General features: G+C 59.3%; 1 protein-coding gene across 1 annotated transcript in view; it reads right to left on the bottom strand.

Annotated features, from left to right (window-relative positions):
* Positions 1-17410, bottom strand: part of LPCAT1 (lysophosphatidylcholine acyltransferase 1) — a 43016-nt gene extending 25606 nt beyond the window's left edge. The window contains exons 1-2 of the mRNA XM_074329121.1: positions 17115-17410; positions 528-670 (exon numbers count right to left, since the gene is read on the bottom strand). Coding sequence (XP_074185222.1) covers positions 528-670; positions 17115-17261 — 290 coding nt within the window. The 5' untranslated portion in view covers positions 17262-17410. The remainder of the gene's footprint in view (positions 1-527; positions 671-17114) is intronic.
* Positions 17411-20305: the final 2895 nt, after the last annotated feature.

Raw genomic sequence — 20305 nt, 5'->3', positions numbered from 1 at the left:
TATAATGTAATATATGATACAGGGTCTTATATTAATTTTTGCTCCAAAAGACGCATTAGAGCTGACGTCTGGCAAGGTCTTATTTTAGGGGAACAGGGTAGAAGGCTGGCCAACACTTTGGTTTTTGATAGGAGTGATACCTTCTAAGACTGAAAATACTTATCAGAGCTCTCAGGCCACCCGCCAGTTTCTTTACTACGAGGCACACAGTGAGGCCAAGAACAGCGTGAGGCACTTACACAGGAAGACACAGTGATTTAACTTAATTCTCTGAGGTCCATGTGAGTCTTTAGTTAGACGTGTTCACAGCAGGCCCAGCTACAGAGTGCTCGGTGCTAAAAGCGAGGAAGCATTTAGGCTACGAAGCCAGAGGGGCCCCTGAGACCAGACTAGGGGCAGGAGGCAGCAGGTCCGGGACGGGGAGTGCGTCCCCGGGACATGGACTATTCCACGCTGGGTGGACAGGAGGAGCTGTGAGGACGGACACGGGGCCCGGTGCCCCCACGCCACCGCGGACAAAGACTTACTTCCGCCACAAGGCCAGGGGCTGCTCAGGGTCCCTCTCGGTGGGTCCCAGCGAGGCGACGAGCGCAAATGGCCAGGCGAGCAGCATCATGAAGGCGGCGAGCAGCAGCCGGATGGGGAAGAGTGTCAGCGTCATGGCCGCGATCTGGGGAGACAGGGGCGGGTCACTCGGAAGCCTCTCCTGTGGGCTCCTTGCATGGAAGTCGCCCGGGATCCAGCGCCGGGCCTGCTGTGCCCCCGAGGACGGCTGGGTGTGTCACTGGCCACCTGTTGCCCCACCATCCTGTTCCGTCCTGACGTCACCCGAGGGACAGCCAAGCAGTGGGGTGGGGGGGTCCCTCCTGGAGTTGCTGGCACTCGGCCCCTGACTCACACCCCACAGGCAGCCCTGCACCCGGGCCTGACACGACATGAGGACACTTTCGCAGCACTCAGCTGCCATGTATGGAGCTGGCCTGAGTGGACCCCAAGGAAGCCCAGGGAATTCGGGTGGCTGTGCAGCCCAAGGTGGTCACAGTGGGAACCCAGCAGAGAATGTGCCAGGACACTGGGAAGGCAGGTTGTGGCTCCAGGGAGAGGGGGACAGGCCCCGCAGGTGACAGGGACAGTGCAAACACGGGGTGGGCGTGGGAGTGATGCACACATGGGGTCCAGCAGAGCGGCCAAGTCAGGAAGAGTCCTGAGTGGACAGACGGCTGTAAGTGAAATGCAGTGAGGTTCTGGCTTCACACCTGGCATATCACAGGCGCATCTATGAACTTGACCTCAGGTGCTCAGCCAGGATGGGGCGGGAGGGGTGACAGAATCAGAAACACAAAGGCTCCATGATCAACAGATGCAGTTTCTGATCATTTGCAATAACACACATTTCAAATATGTCAGTGACGAAAAGACAGATGAGAAGGTCCACGGTGACACAAGCCCTCAGTGGCCGACCCTGACTGGCCCCACCCCACCTCACCTTATTGGGTCTGTCACCTGCAACTGAACTCATGCTGACTGTCCCCCGGGTCTCTGCAGAGTCTCTTGGGTTCCCTATCAAGACCAGCACTGCCCAACAAGATACTATGTAAACCAGACAATGTATAGTGTGTATAATGTAAAATTTCCCAGTGGCCACATTTTAAAGAAATACGAAAGTGATGAAATTACCTTTATAGTTTATTTAACCCAGTAGGTATGTCTGAACTATTATCACTTCCACACATGCTCAATATAGAAACTGTGAGCTTCCCCACACCTGTGTCACAGTGTCCCACAAGCCCGTGGGAGCTGTCCTCACAGAGCCCCTCAGCCCAGTGGCCACATGCTAAGTGCCCAAGAGCCCCCATGGCATGGCTGCCTGTTGGACGCTGCCACACCTGAAAACCACACGTTCTGCAAGCAAGGCAATGTTGACTGGCCCTCTCTTTGCTCCTCTTTTGGGGGGAAGGGGCATCCACGCCCCAGCTGGAACCTCCCGTTTCAACCTGAGGTTGGACAGGAGCAGCGAGAGCAGACTGGCTGTCTGGTTGACGTTGATGACCCTGCTTCCTATTACATGGGCGCTGGCTCCAGGCTGCCAGTAAATGTCTTCCTGGTGAGAACACACCTTCCATCCCAGGCTCTCTGAGAGCTTTGTTTTGCTTTAAGTCACGACTGGTGCTGGACTCGCACAGGTCTCCCTGCGTCTGGTGGACAAGCCTGCGTCTGCCCTCACCCACCATCAGTATGAGGTGCTCACAGCTTCTCCCACAGTCAAACCTTGGCTACAGGGCTGGGCAGCTGCCCGAATGAGGTCCTTTTTCAAGGACTCGCTGGGTCTGCTTCTGGGACGGAGCTGACGCCTCTGGGACGGAGCCATCGTGGAGTCCTCGGGGAGGCTGAGCCCCTGGCCCTGTCCCAGCGCTGCCTGCTCTGGGCAGGTCCTGTGGTGTGTTAGGGTCACAGCCAGCCGCCTCCACAGAGGAATTTCCACTGATGTCTGACTGCTGTTTCAGTGTTTCTAGGACTACTGTTCACCCAGCTTTCTCTTTTCTCTTCATTTCATTTCAGTGTTTTTGTCAGTGAGGAAACCTCTGGAAGTCCTCAGCAGGTTTTTCCTCACCTACCAAATTTCCCATCGTGTGTGATTTCAGGAAAATTGAGTGAATCTGCCCAGGACATTCCCCTGTGGGTTTACAGCAGTCCTGACCTACAGTTTTGCTGCTAATTGTATTTCTGTCTCTAACCCTTTTTATCCTATGCTGACAGATACTCTTATTTTATTTAATCTGCTTATAGAACCAGTTTGATGTGCGTGGTCCTCTCTGCGACCTGCTCAATCACACTGATTTCAGCTCTTCCAAGAGCCTCTCCTGCACTGTGACCAGACTCTAAGGGTCCGTTTAACTTCTTGTGGTAAAAGCCTGAAGCACTATTTTCAGAAATGCCTAATTTCCCAACATCCACGTTGAGAACCCGCAACTTTCTCTAAGTAGCTCTTTAATTTAACCCCACAAGTCTGTAGCCTTTCCTTTATTTTTAACACTTGGTGTAAAACACTATGTCCTTTCCCCACTTTGTTACTATTTTATAATTTTGTTGCAGAGGGAAAAGAGGACGCAGTACCGAGACGGAGACGACACTTCCTTCCTGCTCCTGAGACCGTGCCCTTCTCGCGTCTGGAGGGCTGGCTGCCCGCACCGCCCAGGGTGCCGGCTCCGAGGGGACGGTCCTGGGGCTCATCATCCAGCTGGCCGTCTCCTTTCAATGTGCAGAGACATCCAGTTCCTGAGAGTTCACTATTGGTTCCCATAAATCGCTCCTCAAGCCTGGTGCCTGTGCTGGCAGAGAGACAGGCCACAGAGGGCAGAACGGCTCAGCCAGGCCACACACACGGATGGCACAGCATTTGCACCCCACACACACTCTGCAGCCACTTTCCAGGATGGTTTCTACTACAAATCATGGACAGAAGCAACAGTGTCTAATAGGGTTCCAGAAAGACCACGCGGCTGCCCCACCCTGTGCATCTGAGGCCTGCAGACAGGGATGGGGCTCCGAGGGACCCCGGGGGGCAGCACCCCATTCCGTGTGGACCAACAGGGAGGAGCTGGTGAGACGGGATGGAGGACACAAGCCTGCCCAGCACCCCGAGTTGGGGCACGGAGCGCAGCTGTTGTTTGGTTAGTTAGCAACATGTTTCCTGGAGGCTGGTCGGCAGCCCCTGGCTTCACTCGGCCATTGAACCCGGGCCACATATTTGAACCGGACATAACGCACCAGTGCTCTGGCTGCCATGTGCACCACACAGGGCACAGTCCTGGTTTCTCAGTTTTGCAGCAAGAAGGGAAGGATGTGTGAGTGACCATCACAGGCTCTGACCCTCAGCAAACAGACAAGCTGCCGATGACATGGGGAGCAGGAGGGTGGGGACCAGACATAGCCTGAGACAGAGCCCCACAGACCTGCAGTGTACCTAGCGCCTGGCACCGCCTGGCACCACCTGGAGGCTGGGAGAGGCGGTTCTGTCAGTGCACGCACGCGCATGTGTGTGTGTAGATATGTGTGGATGTACATTATGTACGCATGCGTGTATATATGTATGTACATTATGTATGCACGTATATGTATGTACATTATATATGCGTGTGTACATTATATATACCTGTGCGTATGTATATTATGCATGCACGTATATATGTATGTGTATGTATGTGTACACACACACTGGATAGAGATAGTGCTATGTAAATCGCACCCCTACAGGGTCCGGGGAGGTCCCGGCTTCCCAGGCTGAGAGCCCACGTATTTTCCAGCTGCTTCACTGGGTTCCCACAGCTCTTTGTGCTCTCTGCTGGGCTCAGCCTTGCCCCAGAGGAGGCAGAAACCATCCCCAGGACTTGGAAGGAGTGCTTCAGCTCCTTCCAGAACCATCTGTGGGCTCTGGCCACTTGTCCTGAGCATAGACTGCCCCTGGTTGGACCATGCCATCCTGTGCCTTCTGGCCGCCCTCTCCTCGCAGGCTCTATCGCCTGCCTCCTTCCCAGGCTCTATCGCCTGCCTCCCTCCCAGGCTCTATCGCCTGCCGCCTTCCCCAGGCTCTATCGCCTGCCTCCCTCCCAGGCTCTATCGCCTGCAGCCTTCCCAGGCCCGGCCACCAGCCTCCCTGCATCCTCACCATCCCCCACGCCCTGTGCACACCGGCCACGGGCCTCAGCCTGTGCCAGCTGACCTGGTGCTGGGGGCCACAGTGACGACGGCGGGAGCAGCTGTGACAGCCACATGGGTGTGCACAACTCTGGTGGGGGTGGGGCTGAGGGAAGAGCAGTGTCACTGCAAAGATGGTGCTAGAAAATCCTGGCCAGACTGGAAACACAGAACAAAGAGTGTGTGATGGAATGGAGCCACCAGGCCACTTCCAGGCAGTTTTGGCCGAGCACTCAGAGGGTACTGTGGTCAGGTACCGGGTAGTGGGCGGGCTAGACATGGCAATTTCTCCCTGAGGCGGCTATGCTGCTTTCCTCTGCCGGCCCAGAGGGCGGGCCTGCGGCTTTGCGGAGCCCTAGTGCTTTTCCCCATGAGGAGCATACAGGGAGGGGCAGGGATGCCTCAGGGAGAGGGCAGGTGTCCACTCCCCACACCCCAATGAGCAGCTTTGTGCTGGACACTGGCTCAGAGAGCCTGGCCCGGGGAGGGTCCCCTAGGACCTGTTCACACCAAAGGCCCTCTGATAGGGGCCATTCTGCCCAGTGGGTGGGGTGGCAACTGGCAGATGACAGCTGTGCAGGCAGCACTTGGGGGGGCAGGTGGGGACGGAGGTCCAGAGAGGGAGGTTGTTGCTCCCAGGTGACGACTGGCCGGAGCCCCAGGGGCTGGGGGCCAGTCCCTAAGGAGGCAGAAGCCTCGGCAACGGGACAGGGAAGGGAAAAGCCGGCAGTGCCAGGACCTGCGCCCTCTCCAGATGCTGCCAACAGCTGCAGCCTTCCCATTGTTACCGGGAGCCCCGGTCACCCTCCCACGTGCCAGGCAGTCACCCTGCCCATGCGCTAAATGAAGGCTTGTGACACAATCCTGAGAGGAAAGACATTTAGAATCCCTGGCTGAGTTATTTAACTACTGAAAATCGGCAACGATAAACTGTCCCATTACAAAGGGGTTTAACACGAGTGACACTGACATACACGTCCCCAGCACGTGGCTGATTTACACTAGATTGGAAGGTGAAGCACGCATTCCAACCCGCACACTCCATCCAGAGCCCCCAGTAGAGCAGGTCCCAGCGGTGACATGCCCAGGGGCCAGGGGAAATTTGAGGGCTGCCTGTGGCCTCAGACACCATTTACGCCCACAGGACACAGGGCCCCAAGCGAAGCTGATTCCAGGTCGGGGGAGAAAGCGCCAGAGGGGAACTTGGAAGTCAGTGGTGCAGCGAGATGCGGAGAGCTGGCAGAGGCCCGGACGCTGCCGGGGACACGGTGACATGACGAGAGCTTCACAGACGGTTATCACGTGACCCACGGTCTCAGGCGCGCGCGCACACACACACACACACACATGTGCACTTGCGCACGCCAAGGAGAGGCCTGATGAGAAAGCAGCTCTGGCCACACCTGGAGCTCACACGTCCAGCCTCCAGGACCCGGAGAGAGAGAGATTCATGTTCTAGCTGCCACCTGGGTTACCCTGTTAGGACGGCCTAAGCTGACACGCTTGGAGTATATTTGAAATGTCCCGTAGTGAGAAGTCTGAAAGTGACAATTCTCATTTCACATGGGAAATGTTCACCAATTCACAGCGAATTCACCTGATGCACCAGTCGGTCCAGAGCTCTCAGTGAGGCAGCTGCGGTCACAATGCCTGATCTGACTCACGGGCATCACCCCTCTTCTCTGCCAAGGCCACAAAGGCCACTGGCATCGCCTCAGGCCCACTGGTGCAAGTGCCTCGTGTTTCCTAACCACCACGGCGCCACGGCCCTGCTCGGTAAGAGCCAAGGATCGTCAGCGTGCACACGTCCCTCTTATCCACATGTTCCTGTCCCTGTACCAGGCTGGTCACTGTGGGGAAACACACCCTCTCCGGGAGTGGATGGGCCAGCTAGGGCGGCGTGATGGCGTGTGTGCACCGGGCATGCACACTGGAGTGACGCCACGCTGAGGGACCCGTCAGCCGTGCAAGCCTCTAACAACACCTGCGGCCAGGAGAGCACGGGAGGAGGGGGTGTGGCTGCTCCAGGGGCAGGGAGCCAGCAGCTGGCAGAGGTTCTGGGAAGGCCCACAACTCAGGTGGGTCTCCCCGAAAGCTCCCTGAGAATGACACCGCAGCCTGGCGGCTGCAGGTGAGAGCACAGGTAGGGCCTGAGCATGTGTACCTGGCAGCGGGAGGCCTGGCTCCCCAAGCTGCTCACACAGGTGCAGGTGACTAGACAGACGGCTGATGCCAGCGTCGCGGGTGGCAGCAAGCTGGATGCCACCCAGGGGGCCACCAGGGGACAGGTGAGCTGAAGGTGGCCTATGTGACAGACAGACGCAAGGGCGAGCCAGAGGGAGGAGCTGCAAGTTACATGGGGCACTGAGGACTGGTCCGGAGGTGACAACTATTTCATGTCTTATAACAAACAAAATGGGACTCATATCTATGCCATTTAGACGCCCGGCATCTGAATAAAGCGTTTGTCAAGGACGGGAGGCCCAGGTGAGACCCAGGAGGTGGACAAACCACTATTGAGGATGGGGCCTGGGGAGTGCGGGGAGCCTGGAGGAATGGGGGTGCTGCAGCAAACACTTGGGGCCCTGGGAACCATGGGCGCACGGAGCAACAGGTTTGTCCACTCACCAGGATGGGACCCCAGGGCAGTGAGGCGCTGGGGCTTACCTGCTGGGCCACTTGGGGAGCTGCCAGAGGCCAGGAGGCCCCCTGTTGCTCCCAGCCCAGAAACCCAGAGTTGGGGGACAGAGGGTCCCCCCATGAGGGCAAGAACTGAAGGGAACTGCTTATCAACTCAATGGACACTTCTCAGAATGAGGGTTGCCGTGAGGCCACCAAGAAGCAGTTCCAGGAGCAATGCAGCAGACGAGTCAAGTACCCAAGTCAGTGAACACCCCAACGGCATGTGCAGCACGTGAGGGCACGGCTCGGTGAGAGGCAGACAGGCAGGGCCGGCCGCTGGAGAGGTGGGCCTGGACAGGTGGGGAAACTGAGGCAGTCAGGGAGGTGGGCAGCTTCCCAAGGTCAGCCGGCTGGTCAGAGCAAAGGCCAAGTTCAAGGAGCAGCAGGATGAGATGGGGCTGGCCATCCCTCCTCCATGTACCTCACGACCTTGGACGCGGCCCGGCACTGGGACGACACTTGGCTGCTGCCCAGGGCTCAGGTGTGTATTGTCACAGCATAGCTGCTCCCCTGCCCGCCCTCCCCACTGAGACAGCATCCTTCAGTTGGTCTGCTTAGCGGACACACATTTGGGGGTCACATTTGCCACCATCTTTCTTACCAGTTCCTACTGTTTCACCTGCAGAACCCAAGACCCACCCTCCTCCAAGATGCAACACGGCAGCTCCCAGCCAGGCCCTCCACACGCAGCCAGAGTACAGCCCTCAGTGCTCAGAGGTCTGCATGGCGGCCAGGTCGCCCTCTGACCCCAGGTCGCCCTGCCCAGCCTCTGCAGGACACACTGGCCTCCCTATTCACCCAGGCACCCCAGTACCTCTGCAGGGCAGATCCTTCCCGAATTGCTGCAAGGCTGGGTCCAGAACCCTCGCTCACCCCTGGGCCATACAAAACGGCTCATGCTGGAGCCCAGAGGAGTGCACCAACCGGCCCCCAAACACAGTGGGGGTTGGGGGCACTACGGGACAGGAGCTGTGACGAGGGCAGACCGGGGAGTCTGGGGTTACAGGCTCCTCTTTGGAAGGACACGTGCCCAGGGTTCCAGAGTTGCCAAAGCAGTGGTTTCTGGGGCTGGGGCTCGTGAATCCCTGAAACGTACCTGGGGTGCTGGCCAGGGTCACCCCTGTGCTTGGCCAAGTAGATTAGACATGAAGTGTGTAAATTCTGCAGAAAGCTGTCCAGGGCAATGTGAGATCAACACGAAAACCCTGCCCAGGGAATCAATCTTGGTGTTTTTGCTGTTACTTATAAAAACACATACAAAGCAAGCGTTTCAAGAATCCGGTTTAGTATAGACAGAATATTGTACAAGTGCGGAGCTTGCACCCGAAGGCCTGGCAGCTGTGGCCACAGGCAGCCGTGTCCAGGCAGGAAGCGGCTCCCCAGGACCATGGGGGACATTCCAGGCTCCCGGGGTGGCTTTTTTTGTTAGACACAAAGTCCCACAGGCCCAAACCCTATGCTGCAGCCAGTGTGGACTAAACAGGGGTTTCCACACTGAGTCCAACATTCAGAATAAAGCAAAAGTGAAACGAAAGCCTGGAGCTCGGAAAGGTCGGTTGGTCTTATCTCGTCACACACACCATTGCTCTCATGAAAAAGCTTCCTCTTTATGAAGAGACAGACACACAGGCGGCTGGAGATCCAAGGTGTCAACACGGGGGTGGAAATGGCTGTGCGGGGGTGGGGGGCACAGGGCACGTCCCAGGGGCCCCTGCATGGGAACACACACACTCTGTGCGCTGGGTACCTGGGCTTCTCCTGTGTCCTTGCCCATCTATAAAAATCCTGCACCCCAAACCCGTGGACTTCTTACTAGCGAGTGAACACCTACTGCCTGCTGACCTCAGGTGGCACCTGTCCCCCTCTGAGGCTCCCTGTCCACCCATGTGACCGTCAGAATCACCTGAGCCTCCGCTCGGGGAAACTCCCAGAGCCCGTGCTTACCACTGCCCACATGCCCGTTTCTTCCCAGCTCTCCCACTCACGTCTAAAATTAAATATAGCTTCTCTAAAACAGCTATTTTTGTCTTTCAAGCCCTCAGCCAGCCCTGCCTCCCCACCATCCCCGTCACCACTCTTCACGAGCTCTCCAATCAAATCTCACCGCCCAGCGCGCAGTCCGGACGCTTCTTCAAACTGAGTGTTTCAGTGACTCCCTGAGCTCACAACTGTCCCACAGTCGGTAGCAGGGCCATCTTCCCGGACAGCCCACTGCACTGGACCGTGGGTCTTGTGAGGCAGCCCTTCGTGGTCAGCACGGCTCGGCCTGAACGCGACAGCCCACGCCCAGGAGCCCCCACCCCACGGAAATCCCCACCAGCAGCAGCCTGCCCGCCTGCCCTGCGGCCAGTGCCTGCGGGTTCTGACCAGAAGCTGGGCCCTCGAGCCGCTGACCCTGTCGGGCTCAGTCATCAGCACCGAGGGCTTCACAGGCCCCCGGCGCCGGGACCTGGGGGCAGCCCGAGACGTGGGGCCCACGGTCCACCTGGTAAAGGAAGTATGAAGCCAACCCCTAGGTCAGCGGTCAGCATGGTGGGCAGCGGGGCCTCCGGGTAAGGCGTGCGGGGATCACGGCACTGGGAGCCCTGGGGACACGAGGGCCCGGGGAGCGGACAGGCCGCCTGGTCCTCAGCAGCCACCTGCCACATGGACTCAGACGCCAGGGAAACCAGCACCCAGATGCCAACGGCCAGAGGCTGGGCCCAGGGTGGGAGGTGGGGGCGCGACACAAATAACAGATGACAGGTGTCGGGAGAGATGGGCACGCCTGGGGGGAGCGCGCGAGCAGCCCTTCTTCAGGGAAGCTGGGCAAGGTCTGTACAATGAGAGCTGGGCTTCAGGCGGCAGAGGACGTGCGTGCGGGGAGCAGGGCCAAAGGCTCCAGGGCCAGGGGCAGGGCCCGCGGGAGGGGCGGCAGGCGGGCAGGGGTAAAGGGCACAGGCAGATCAGCCTCATGGACGCCCGTGCCCCTCCCCGGCTCCTGCCGGCCTCCGGTCCCCTCCCCTTCCTCCCCTTCTTCAATTTCTAGAAGAGTTCACCTCTGGGTTTTCAGGGCCCATCGGCTGGAGCCCGAGTCTGTCCCTGTGGCCCCAGGATTCTGGTTACTCCTGCACGTGCACATGTAGAATTCCACAATCAACCAAAACGCAGGTGGGGGCCCTGGGGTGGGGGTGGGAGCCGAGACGCCAGGAAGTGTAAGCTTCCTGCGCTGGACATTCTACTCTGGGAACAGGCCTGGCCTCCAAAGGCCGACGCTAGCTCCACGTCCCTACTGAGATACAGCAGGGACGGCGACACCTGTGGGGCAGGACACCCTCTTTACACGTCCACAGAACACGGAGCTTTGCTTGCAGAAAAACACCCGGACACTGTGAGCCCCATAGGTGGTGGAGCAGCCTGGGGAGGGGCCAGGACACAGGGGCTACTCCAAGAGGACAGGTCCCTCCGAGGGGATAAAACACTCAGGAGGAAGGGGGGCAGCGGGGGCCGCACGGCCCAGGCACAGAGAAGGGACGTCCTGCTCTGGGGACCAGGTGACGCCAGAGCCCACCACGAGCGTCAGAACACCAGCAGAGCCAGCACTGCTGCAGGCACCAGGAGCCAAGAGACCATCTGTGCACTGACTGGTCGTCCCAGAGCCGCTATGGGCCCCTGGCTGTGTCCCTGCCCTCGGAGCTCACAGGCCAGAGGCGCCTCAGTGAGGAAGTGAGGAGAAGGCCCCAGCCCCTCTTGTAAGTGCATGTTCCCAACCTAACTGGCTGAAGTCAGGTACGGCCTCCCTGGATGGCAGACCAGGGTGAGTGGGCAGCCATCTTGGCATCAGGTGGCAGGGTGCGCCTCAGCCCAGGGGGACGGCAGGCAGGGGCAGGAAAGGTGGGAGGGGCGCAGACCGCAACACGCTAGAGGCGGGGAGAGGCTGCTGGGAGCGCTGGACAGACCCATGGCCCCTCACTGCCCCCAGCTCGGCTCAGCTCAGAGCTATGGCCCAAGGAAATGCCTCACCTCCAGGGGCCAGACTGCAGGGTCTGAATAAAGGAATCTTGAAATTCAAGAATGGCAGCGTTCCCACCTGCTTGCATTTGTTTAGCGAATACCTGCTAGCCAGCAGGACCTGGTGACCGCTGTCCTAAGTGCTCTTGTCGGGGCTTGTCCTCTGCTCCCAGCTGTGGAGAGAAGCCTCCACCTGCAGGCAGCCCCACCTGGGCACCTCCTGTACCCCACCCCCAAGTACAGAAAGCACCCCAGAACATCAGGACTCTGTCCCCCCAGCTGCGGGGAGCCTGGCTGACTGGCAACATTGGTGGTGAGGCTGGGCCTGGCAGTGGGTCTGCGGTGCTGGCCAGCAGAGCACAAGTGGACAGGAGCCTGGGGCAGTCTGGCCCCTGGCCAGGGGGGCCACTCCGCTGAGCGCAGTGGTGAGCAGGCTGACTGCTCCTTAGAAGGAACGCACTAGGATGGACTGGGGGGGTGGGAGAGGGCGGCCAGCTGGGAGAGGGGTTCTACACGTGTGACAGTGCCCCCACCGCGGGCCAGGGGGAGACAGGGAGGGGAACTAGGCTAAGAGGTGAGACCCACCGCCATCCAGGGTGGGCCGTCAGGGCCCTCAGCCCGTCTGCACTCCTGGCTGTGTCGGACGCCGAGCAGCAGGCCCTGCTGGGAGCCCAGCGCTGGTCCTAGACCCCACACCTCGGGGACCCTGCATGGGACACGGCACAGAGAGGCCCAGCTCTGTGTCTGCATCCCAGGGGTCTGAAACATTAAAGTTGTGAAAGATGTTTTTTTAAAGTTTTTATGTGGCAGATAATTTTTTAGGGAAAACAAGTCACCCCTCAGACTCTGAAATGGAAGCAGGAGTTTTAAGAGTGGTCCCAGGGCACCTGTGACATGTCCCCACACCAGCACAGGGCGAGGCCAGTGGCTCCACCCATGACACTGGGTGGTGGCCTCCTGGATGTCACGGTCACGTGTGCAGAGCCCAGGGAACTGTGCCTGAAGGAGGACAGAAGCCCACGCCAGCAGTGAGAGTAGCATTTCAGCCTTTCAAACACCCGAGCTCTCAAGGCTGCTCGAGACCGTAAGGCGGTTAAAATGCCAAGAGACAAGGAACTAGTTTTAATTCTGCGGAATGTGGGGGCGCCGAGGGCTGCACAGCAAGGGGGGTTCTGGAAGGACAAACTGCGATCCCACGTAAACATGTTATTTCCAAACACACATTGTCCTCTGGGCTTATCTTCAAAATTCTGCACTTCACAGAGAAAGGTTAACAGAACACAACAAACTGAGGCCAGGCCAGGTCACCCTAACTCACCCCTGCAAACCCACGGGAACGCCCAAGAGCGATTACGGCTTCTGCTCGCTTTGGGGACAGTGGCACTTTGTCTGGCTGTGTCGGTGAAGGCTGGGGAGTAGAGTGGTCACCAAGGCTCCCAGTGTCGGGTCAGGCGGGAGGGGCAGGCGCCAGGCTTTGCGGAACACGATTTAGTGGAGGCGTCGCCCAGATGTGCCTGAGCAGGGAGGCCCAGGCCCCTCCTCAGAGGTGCAGCACTGGGGGTGCCCTCCTGGAGCCCTGGCACCTGTGGGGGGCAAGGTGCCCAGCTCCTACAGCTCAGCTTTCCAGGGGCTACTGTTTTGGGGACAAAATCCTGATTGTTTAAAATGGGAAATAATATTGACTGCGCTTCGCTCAGTCCTAAGACATTACAGAGCTTGTAAAACAAAACCGTGTGTTCTTCTGTGTATGTGAATGTGTGTGTGTACTTCTGTGTATATGTGTGTGTGTGTGTATAATGTGTGTATATGTGTGTGTGTATACAACATGTGTATGTACTTCTGGGCATATATGTGTGTGTATACAATGTGTGTATATACTTCTGGGCACACGCGTGTGTGTACATGTGAGTGTGTCTGTATGTATACACACATGTGTAAAACACACACACACTGAAAACGCAATCACAGGACAGAAGAGCATAAAAACAGAGAAGACAAGCCTTTTCGGCCTTGAACCCCCAACATGAGCCCGTTAGTGCCACGTGTGCACCTCCATAGATTAGAATTGGTGAGTTAGAAGGGACAGCTAGTTCCCTATGGGCCAGACTCCCTGAGAGGCCAGTCAGACACGTGCACTGAGCCCGCCCTCCAGCACTGGCAGGGCACCGTCCCTCCACGTCCACTGCCCGGGACTCCAGGGACAGCACTGTCTCCTCACCTGGGACACGGGGACAGGCCACCTCACTCCCTACCTGACCCTCCCCCACCCTCCTCCCAGGGCTGGGCTGAGTGACCAGTGCAAGGATGCCCGGATCTCACTGACGTGTCACCATCAGACTCCCAGGTGGTCAGAAGGTGGCCGGAGACGTGGGGCCTGGGGTATGCTAGCAGCCTCAGCCTCCCAGGCCTTCTTTCTCCCACGGGACACACGCTCTGCTGCAAATCCCCACCCCCATGTTCCCCTGGGGTTTCTATTACCAGCAGCCCCTCAAGAACACCAGCTTAGGGCAGGGCCACCTCCTGTTTATCCGCCCTCCACACACCCTGGCAGAGCACTGGCTCGCAGGAGGGCTGGATAAACAGCTGCCGCTGGGAAGTGTCAGGCCTGGGCACCCAGATACCAGCGGCAGCGGGGTGGGCGGGGTGGGCCGAGCGAGGCAAAGGCAGGCCCTCTGTGTGTGGGGGTGACGCACTGAGGCCAGTGGGCCAGGTGGGCATGGGACCCCCTGCTCCAGAATGGCCACCCCTAACTTGGGATCCAGGTTGAGACCAAACAGGGCACCTGTTTTTTTCTTGTTGTTGTTGTTGTTTTTAACTATCAAAACTCAAGCATTTGGATAAGGACTCGTAGAAGAAGATCACCCACTTTTGGGTAAATTCCACCCCCCACCCCCCACCCCATGCAGGTCTGGTGCGTGAGAATCTGCCATCCTCTCTGGGGATTAGGCTGGGGGAGGGGTGCCCTAAACTGCCTCATCCCACAGTTAATTCCAAGGTGCACAGGAAGCCAGTCTGCTTCCCAGGAAGTAAGTTCTCAAGGACACTAGTTACAGGGAGTTAAAAAACGGGGAGACTTCAGAGCTGGAGGGAGATGTGCCCACACCCATGGGTTCCAGTGGGAAGCACCAGAAAACCCGGGCACTACGAAACCACTTCATGACTTCAGAAGCAACAAATGTCCATGTAATTATCCTGTAGCAGACTCTCCACAGTCTCCGGATCTTACGCTGCTGTTTACTGTCCAAAGAGCTGCTTAAGCTCCTGCTACATCTGCAGTTAAGTGACAGGCGGACTGGCCATTAATCCTCAGACACGTGGCGGCCCCTCGCTGGCAGCGCATGCCGGCAGGTCAACGCAGGCCCCTTACTGCTTCATCTTACGGGAATGTAGGTGGTTCTCCCAGCGCCCCGGTGTCTCAGGCATTGCTGAATCCATTTATTTATCGATTTGGGAGGCAGGCTTTCTTTGGTTGATAGGCTAGTTCACTGCGCAAACTGCCCTAACACAGTAGATAAAGGTGAGAAGCTTGGCAGACAGCTCTGCTTGGCACAAAGCCAGCTGCGTGCGTAGAGCAGGACTTGGATCCTGGACGGCATTTCTGAGCTACACACTGTCAGCCACACACTGCAGGCATCCGAGCATAGGGACGCCTCTGTTATAAAGGCATGTGACAGTTCTGACACTGCAACAAGGTGTGCACAAAGTATCCCGTCCTGCCCGGGAGCCTGAGACATCCTAGCACCTGTTCCATTTCTGAATGTCATCCCGATAATGCCTATCCACACCCAAAACTAGGACCTGGCAGCCGCCTGGCCAGTCTCACTGGAGGACAGCCCGAGGGCCTTGGGTTCACAGCCCTGGACCCTAATGGAGGGCAGCTGGGGATGTCTGCGTCTGCTCTGACAGCCTCCCCCTGCACTTGCTTCTTCACTCAACAACTAGCTACACATCTGCACGAGGCCCAACCCAGCTGGGCAGTGAGTGCAGTTTGGGGCAGAACAGACCGGCTGCCTCCCACCCCCCACCCCCGCCTGTACGCGCAGTAACAGCGGCTGCAACAGTGGCAGGGATTCGGAGGTAGTCATTCAGGGACCTCAGGGAGGAGGGGGCTTCTTCCTGAAGGTGATACTTCACCCAAGAGGGAGGAGCAGAGAGGTCAGGAGAGAGTGGGCAAGAGGAAGACCGAGAACCCTGTGGCACCTGGGGCCAAGAGTGACAAGCCTGGGGGTGGTGCAGTGCCCAGAAGGGACCGTGGGAAGCACCTGAAGCAGTCAGGGCTCGGTCCCCAGGGCACCTTCAAGGGTTCTAAGCAGTAGAGCAGTCAGAGGAAGGAGGCCCTCAGGACCACAGACTTGGGGCGAGAGGGCTGGTGGCTGGGGGGGCCCACTCAGGAGTTCAGAGGAAGTGACTGTGTCTTAACGCCCTAGTGCCCTGGGCACAGCACCTGGCAGGTGATCAGGACGAGGCTGCAAGTGAACAAGGGGCCCCCAGACCATACGGCCGGCAGATGCTGGTGTCTGGCTTCGGACATGCACAGAGACCAGGGACGAGGCTCAGAAGCCTGGGGCAACCTTGCCCTTTTGTGTCACCAGAATGGACGACACCTCTCTATTCTCTTCACTCTGCTCTGTCTCTACACACCCTTTCTTCTCCCACGTGCTTCCTGAACCCACCAAGAAGGTGCTTCGAGAAAAGACAGGTGCCTCAGAAAATGACAACTTTACGCTGACTTCTTCAAGAACTTTCACTTAACTATTATTTCAGATGAATTACTTTACACATTAAAAAATTCTCAATCTCCACCTCCCCAAAAAAGTTTCATCACACACACATGGAAATACCCTCCCCACCTACTGGCCACCGCTGGGGCCAGGAGGCTGCATCTGCTTCTGTGGACAGTTCTGGAGCCAGAACAAAGGCCCACTTTGAGCGATCTCACAGACACGCACAACCAGCATGCAGCTCCCACACCGGGAGTCCTTCCACCAGGTCAGAAGCCACGTGAAGGAAGGGGACAAGTGTGGAGGCCCACTGCTCCTGGAAGCCACCCATCCCTCAGCCGGACCAGAGGAGCCCACAAATGACACACATGGACGCACAGGGCTTACTGGTCCCTCCCGGGCTGGACCGCTGTTGCGGACAAGGGATTCTGCTTACACCCACCCCCAGGGAGCATCCCTTGCACACGCCCCAGAAAACAATTTGCAAACATGGTGTAAATTCTCCCGCGGTTCATCTTCAAGGGACGCCACGCCGCCCGCCCCCCACTGTCCGTGGCACTCCTTCAAATGACCAACGAGGTCCCCACACACCAAGCTCATCAAGTGACAAAGTCACATCCAGGGGGTCCACCGAGGCGGGGCCTGCACGCGGCGGGAGTCGACAACCGGACCAGGGACCGAGCCGCGTGGACCGAACGCGGGGGCAGGTCCGAGACGGGGGTGCGGCGATCAGGGAAAGGGGGCGCGGGATCCCGGAAAAAAGGGGCGCAGGGCGGGGTGCGGGGGCCCAGGGAAAGAGGATGAGGACCTAGGTGCGGGAAACAGGCGGCGGGAACCTGGGAGAAGGGACCCGCGATGGGGTGAGGGCCGTGGAGACTCGGGAAGTGGGGAGCAGGATGCGGGCCGCGGGGGCCTGAGGGCGGCGGTCGGGCTGGGCCGCGCCCGAGGCCCCCTCCGCGGGTCCCTTCCCGCCGCGCATCCCCGCCCCTCCGCGCCACGCGCGCCGGACACCGGGCGGGCACCCACCTGGGCCTTCTGCAGGGCGCTGAGGCGCAGCTCGTGCACGAAGGGGTTCCGCCCCGGGGGCGCCAGCAGCCGCGCGCCGCCGGCCCCCGTGCTGGACGCGGCGCCGGAGGCAGGGGCGTCCCGGGGACCGCGTCCCCGCAGCCTCATGGCCGTGCCGCCCTCCGCGAGGGTAGCCGCGGAGCCTGGAGGTCCGAGCGCGGAGCGGGGAGCGGAGCGGAGCGGAGCGCGGAGCCGGGCGCGGGCCGAGGATGCGCGGCAGCTGGAGCGGGCCCGGCGCGCGGCCGCGCAGGCGCGGGAGGGGCTGCGGTGTGACGTGGGCGGGGGGCGTCGGCGGGGCGGGGCAGGGGCGGGGCTTCCCTGCGAGCCCCGCCCACCGCGGCCGGGAGAGGCGGCCCCAGCCTCGTCCCGCTCTTTGCACCCGGAGTTCGCCGGTGGCTGGCCGCGAGGGGCCGCGAGGGGCGCGGGGGGCGCGGGGGCGGGGCCGCGGGTCCCGAGGGGCGCCCAGGCTCTGGTCCGAGCGCTTCTCGCAGTAGCCGGACCGCGGGGACCGGCCGGCTGGTCCTGGTCCTGGTCCTGGTCCCGGGGGAAGAGGAGGTCCGGTTCCTGGTGTGGTGGCCCGCACCACGTCGTCCCCTTCCGCCACTCAGCACACGCACTCCCCGGGATGTGGGTGTGGAGCCCAGCGGTGTAGGTGCGAGGCCGCCCCACCTGCCCAAATCCTGCGGCGCACGAGGAGCAGGGCCCGGCCAGACCCCACGTGAGAGGCCCGTGCAGACTCGGATCCATGGGGACGCGCCAGACCCAGCTCACGGAGTGTGAGGCCGGCCGCATTCCAGACACGTGTGGTCCACTCGGACCGCGGGGACCAGCCGAATCACCCGGCTCCCGCGGACGGGCGGGAGGGATCCACAGAGGCATTTGCTGTCTGGGACCCAGTGCTTGGGGAAGGGGTGATGGGAATCGTGATTCCTTCTCCTTCCCTAATTACTCTAGTTCATGGAATTATTCCCCAGGTGAAGGGGAGACATCCGGGGAATCCCTGATTTATGGCACAGAATTAACTAAGGCAAATAGCTTCCTGTTCAAAATTCATAAATTTCAAAAATTGACAAACCTTTTGTAGTGAGAACAGCTAACTGCGCGCCGCTGCTTGGGCCCCTGAGCCATGAGATGGAGGAGCAGGCGTGGGTGGCGAGGGAGGGAGGACGAGTGGGACACAGGCCAGCAGCGCCTCAGTTGACACATGGGCGCCCAAAATCATGGGAAGGTGCCCCAGCTGTTCCTGAATTGCTCTGGGGCGACCCCACTGGGGGCTGCTGCCGACCTCTCCAGAGTACTGCTCCTGGGGACTTTTTGTGCTCTGTGAGGCTCCTCGGCCTTGTCAGCTCCTGGGTCTTGGGACAGGGAGTGACTTGACCCTCTGGTAACCCAGCGGATCCCCTCACCGCTGACACAGGGAAGTATCACCATGCTGGGCCCCTTCGTGTTTTGATGGAGGGAGAGGATTGGGACCAAAAGAGAGCCAGCCTGGCAGTTTAAGCGTACACAGCATCACTGATAAGAGAGGGAAAGAGCAGGGCTGGGTCCCACACCGCTTCAGAGCCATGCGCGTGACCTGGGCAAGCGAGCTGTCCTCGAACCCTGGTGGGCACATCTGTGAAAGGCAGCTAGTGGCAGCATTGCCCTCCACAGTGCTGTGGCGACATGGGAACCCTGGGCACTGTGGTGGGCATTGTTTGCTGGTGGACACTGTGCTGATTTCCGGGTCGTTCAGTCGGTAACTGCTCTGATCTCAGACACAGGGGCCCAGCTGGGAAGGCTGGTGGGACCGTCGAGGGGCTGTGTACAGCGGAGATGGACAGGGAGGTCAGCTCCACTCATTCCCAAGCTGTGGTGGACCCTGGCTTGGGGGGCCTGTGACCAGGAGAGCAGGGGGGAGAGTGGAGGGCCCAGAGGGGTGAGTCCAGGAGTTGCCCCTTGGGAGGACTGGCCAGGACAGAACTGAACGGCTATCCAGTTGCAGGAGACGGCAGTGGGGAGCCCTGTGCAGCGAGCCGCGGTGCCCGGGCTGAGGAAGCAAAGCAGGAGGGGAGTGTGCTGATGTTTGCGTATTCAGACAGATCTGGGAGCCCTTTCACACCCTCTGAGTGTGCCTCCCTGCCGCTCTCGCTTCAGCCCATGTTGTTTCTCATCTCAGGTTCCACAGGACCTTTGTCCTGGCCGCCTTCATCCCACTGTCCCTTCAGGAGGGTCTCCGGCACATCGGTGGTGACCTCCCCAGGGCCTGCCTAGTCATGTCCTCAGTGGTCCCAGAGCCCAGAGGCCCTGAAATATGGTGGGAGATCAGATGTTTCCCAAGGTGTCACCTTTGGCTGTAAAGTCCTGAGACATTTGGGTTGTGTAATAGTCATTGTCTGAAAAAAGCCAAGGGAACAATTCACTTGGAGCACAAAAAAGTTTATTCTAGAAGCATGTAATGGCAGAACTCCTCACATTCATGATCTAACCTTCGTGTGTCCTAAGCTCTGGCTGGGAGGGGGGACTCGGTGGGCTCTGCCCAGCTGGAGATTAACGCCTACATTAGTACAGCTGGGCCCTCGGGGGCTGTGGGACAGACTGAGGAAGGTGGGGGAGATGTAGGAAGGGAGAAGTAACTCCTGCCGGGAAGATCAGGAAGGTCCAGGAGGAGGTGGCAATTGGAAGGTCTGGGAAGAGGCCCAGGAGGAAAGCAATGCACAAGGTGAAAACACCAATGCCGTTTACAAGAGGCTCCTCTTGCGAAGTCCCAGAGCTGAGACCACATGGAGGAGGGACTGAGTCACGTGTGAGCCTACTCTCTCCCTCCCCTCCCCCCTCTGTCTCTGGGGACAGGGCTGCTGTCCCCTGGGTCCTCGGCAGGGCCTCTCACACAGCTGGCTGGTATCGCATCCTACACTCATCTTCGGAGGTGAATGGGCACAGCAGGTGTGCATGGGTTGGGCAGTGGAGCCACAGGCACCCCTGAGGGTGCTGCTCACAGCCTGCACCTGCATGCTCGCCTGTACCTGAATGCCCACCTGCACACACACCTGCACACACACCTGCACACACACACCTGTACCTATGCACACACCTGCCCTCTTCCCCCCACACGTGTACTGACACCCCAGCTGCATGGCCCGGAGGTTGCTCTGTGCAGCAGTCCTTGCTTC

The sequence above is a fragment of the Rhinolophus sinicus genome, linkage group LG03, assembly GCF_036562045.2.
Source record: "Rhinolophus sinicus isolate RSC01 linkage group LG03, ASM3656204v1, whole genome shotgun sequence".
NCBI lineage: Eukaryota > Metazoa > Chordata > Mammalia > Chiroptera > Rhinolophidae > Rhinolophus > Rhinolophus sinicus.
This window is presented reverse-complemented; position numbering and strand designations above follow the sequence as displayed.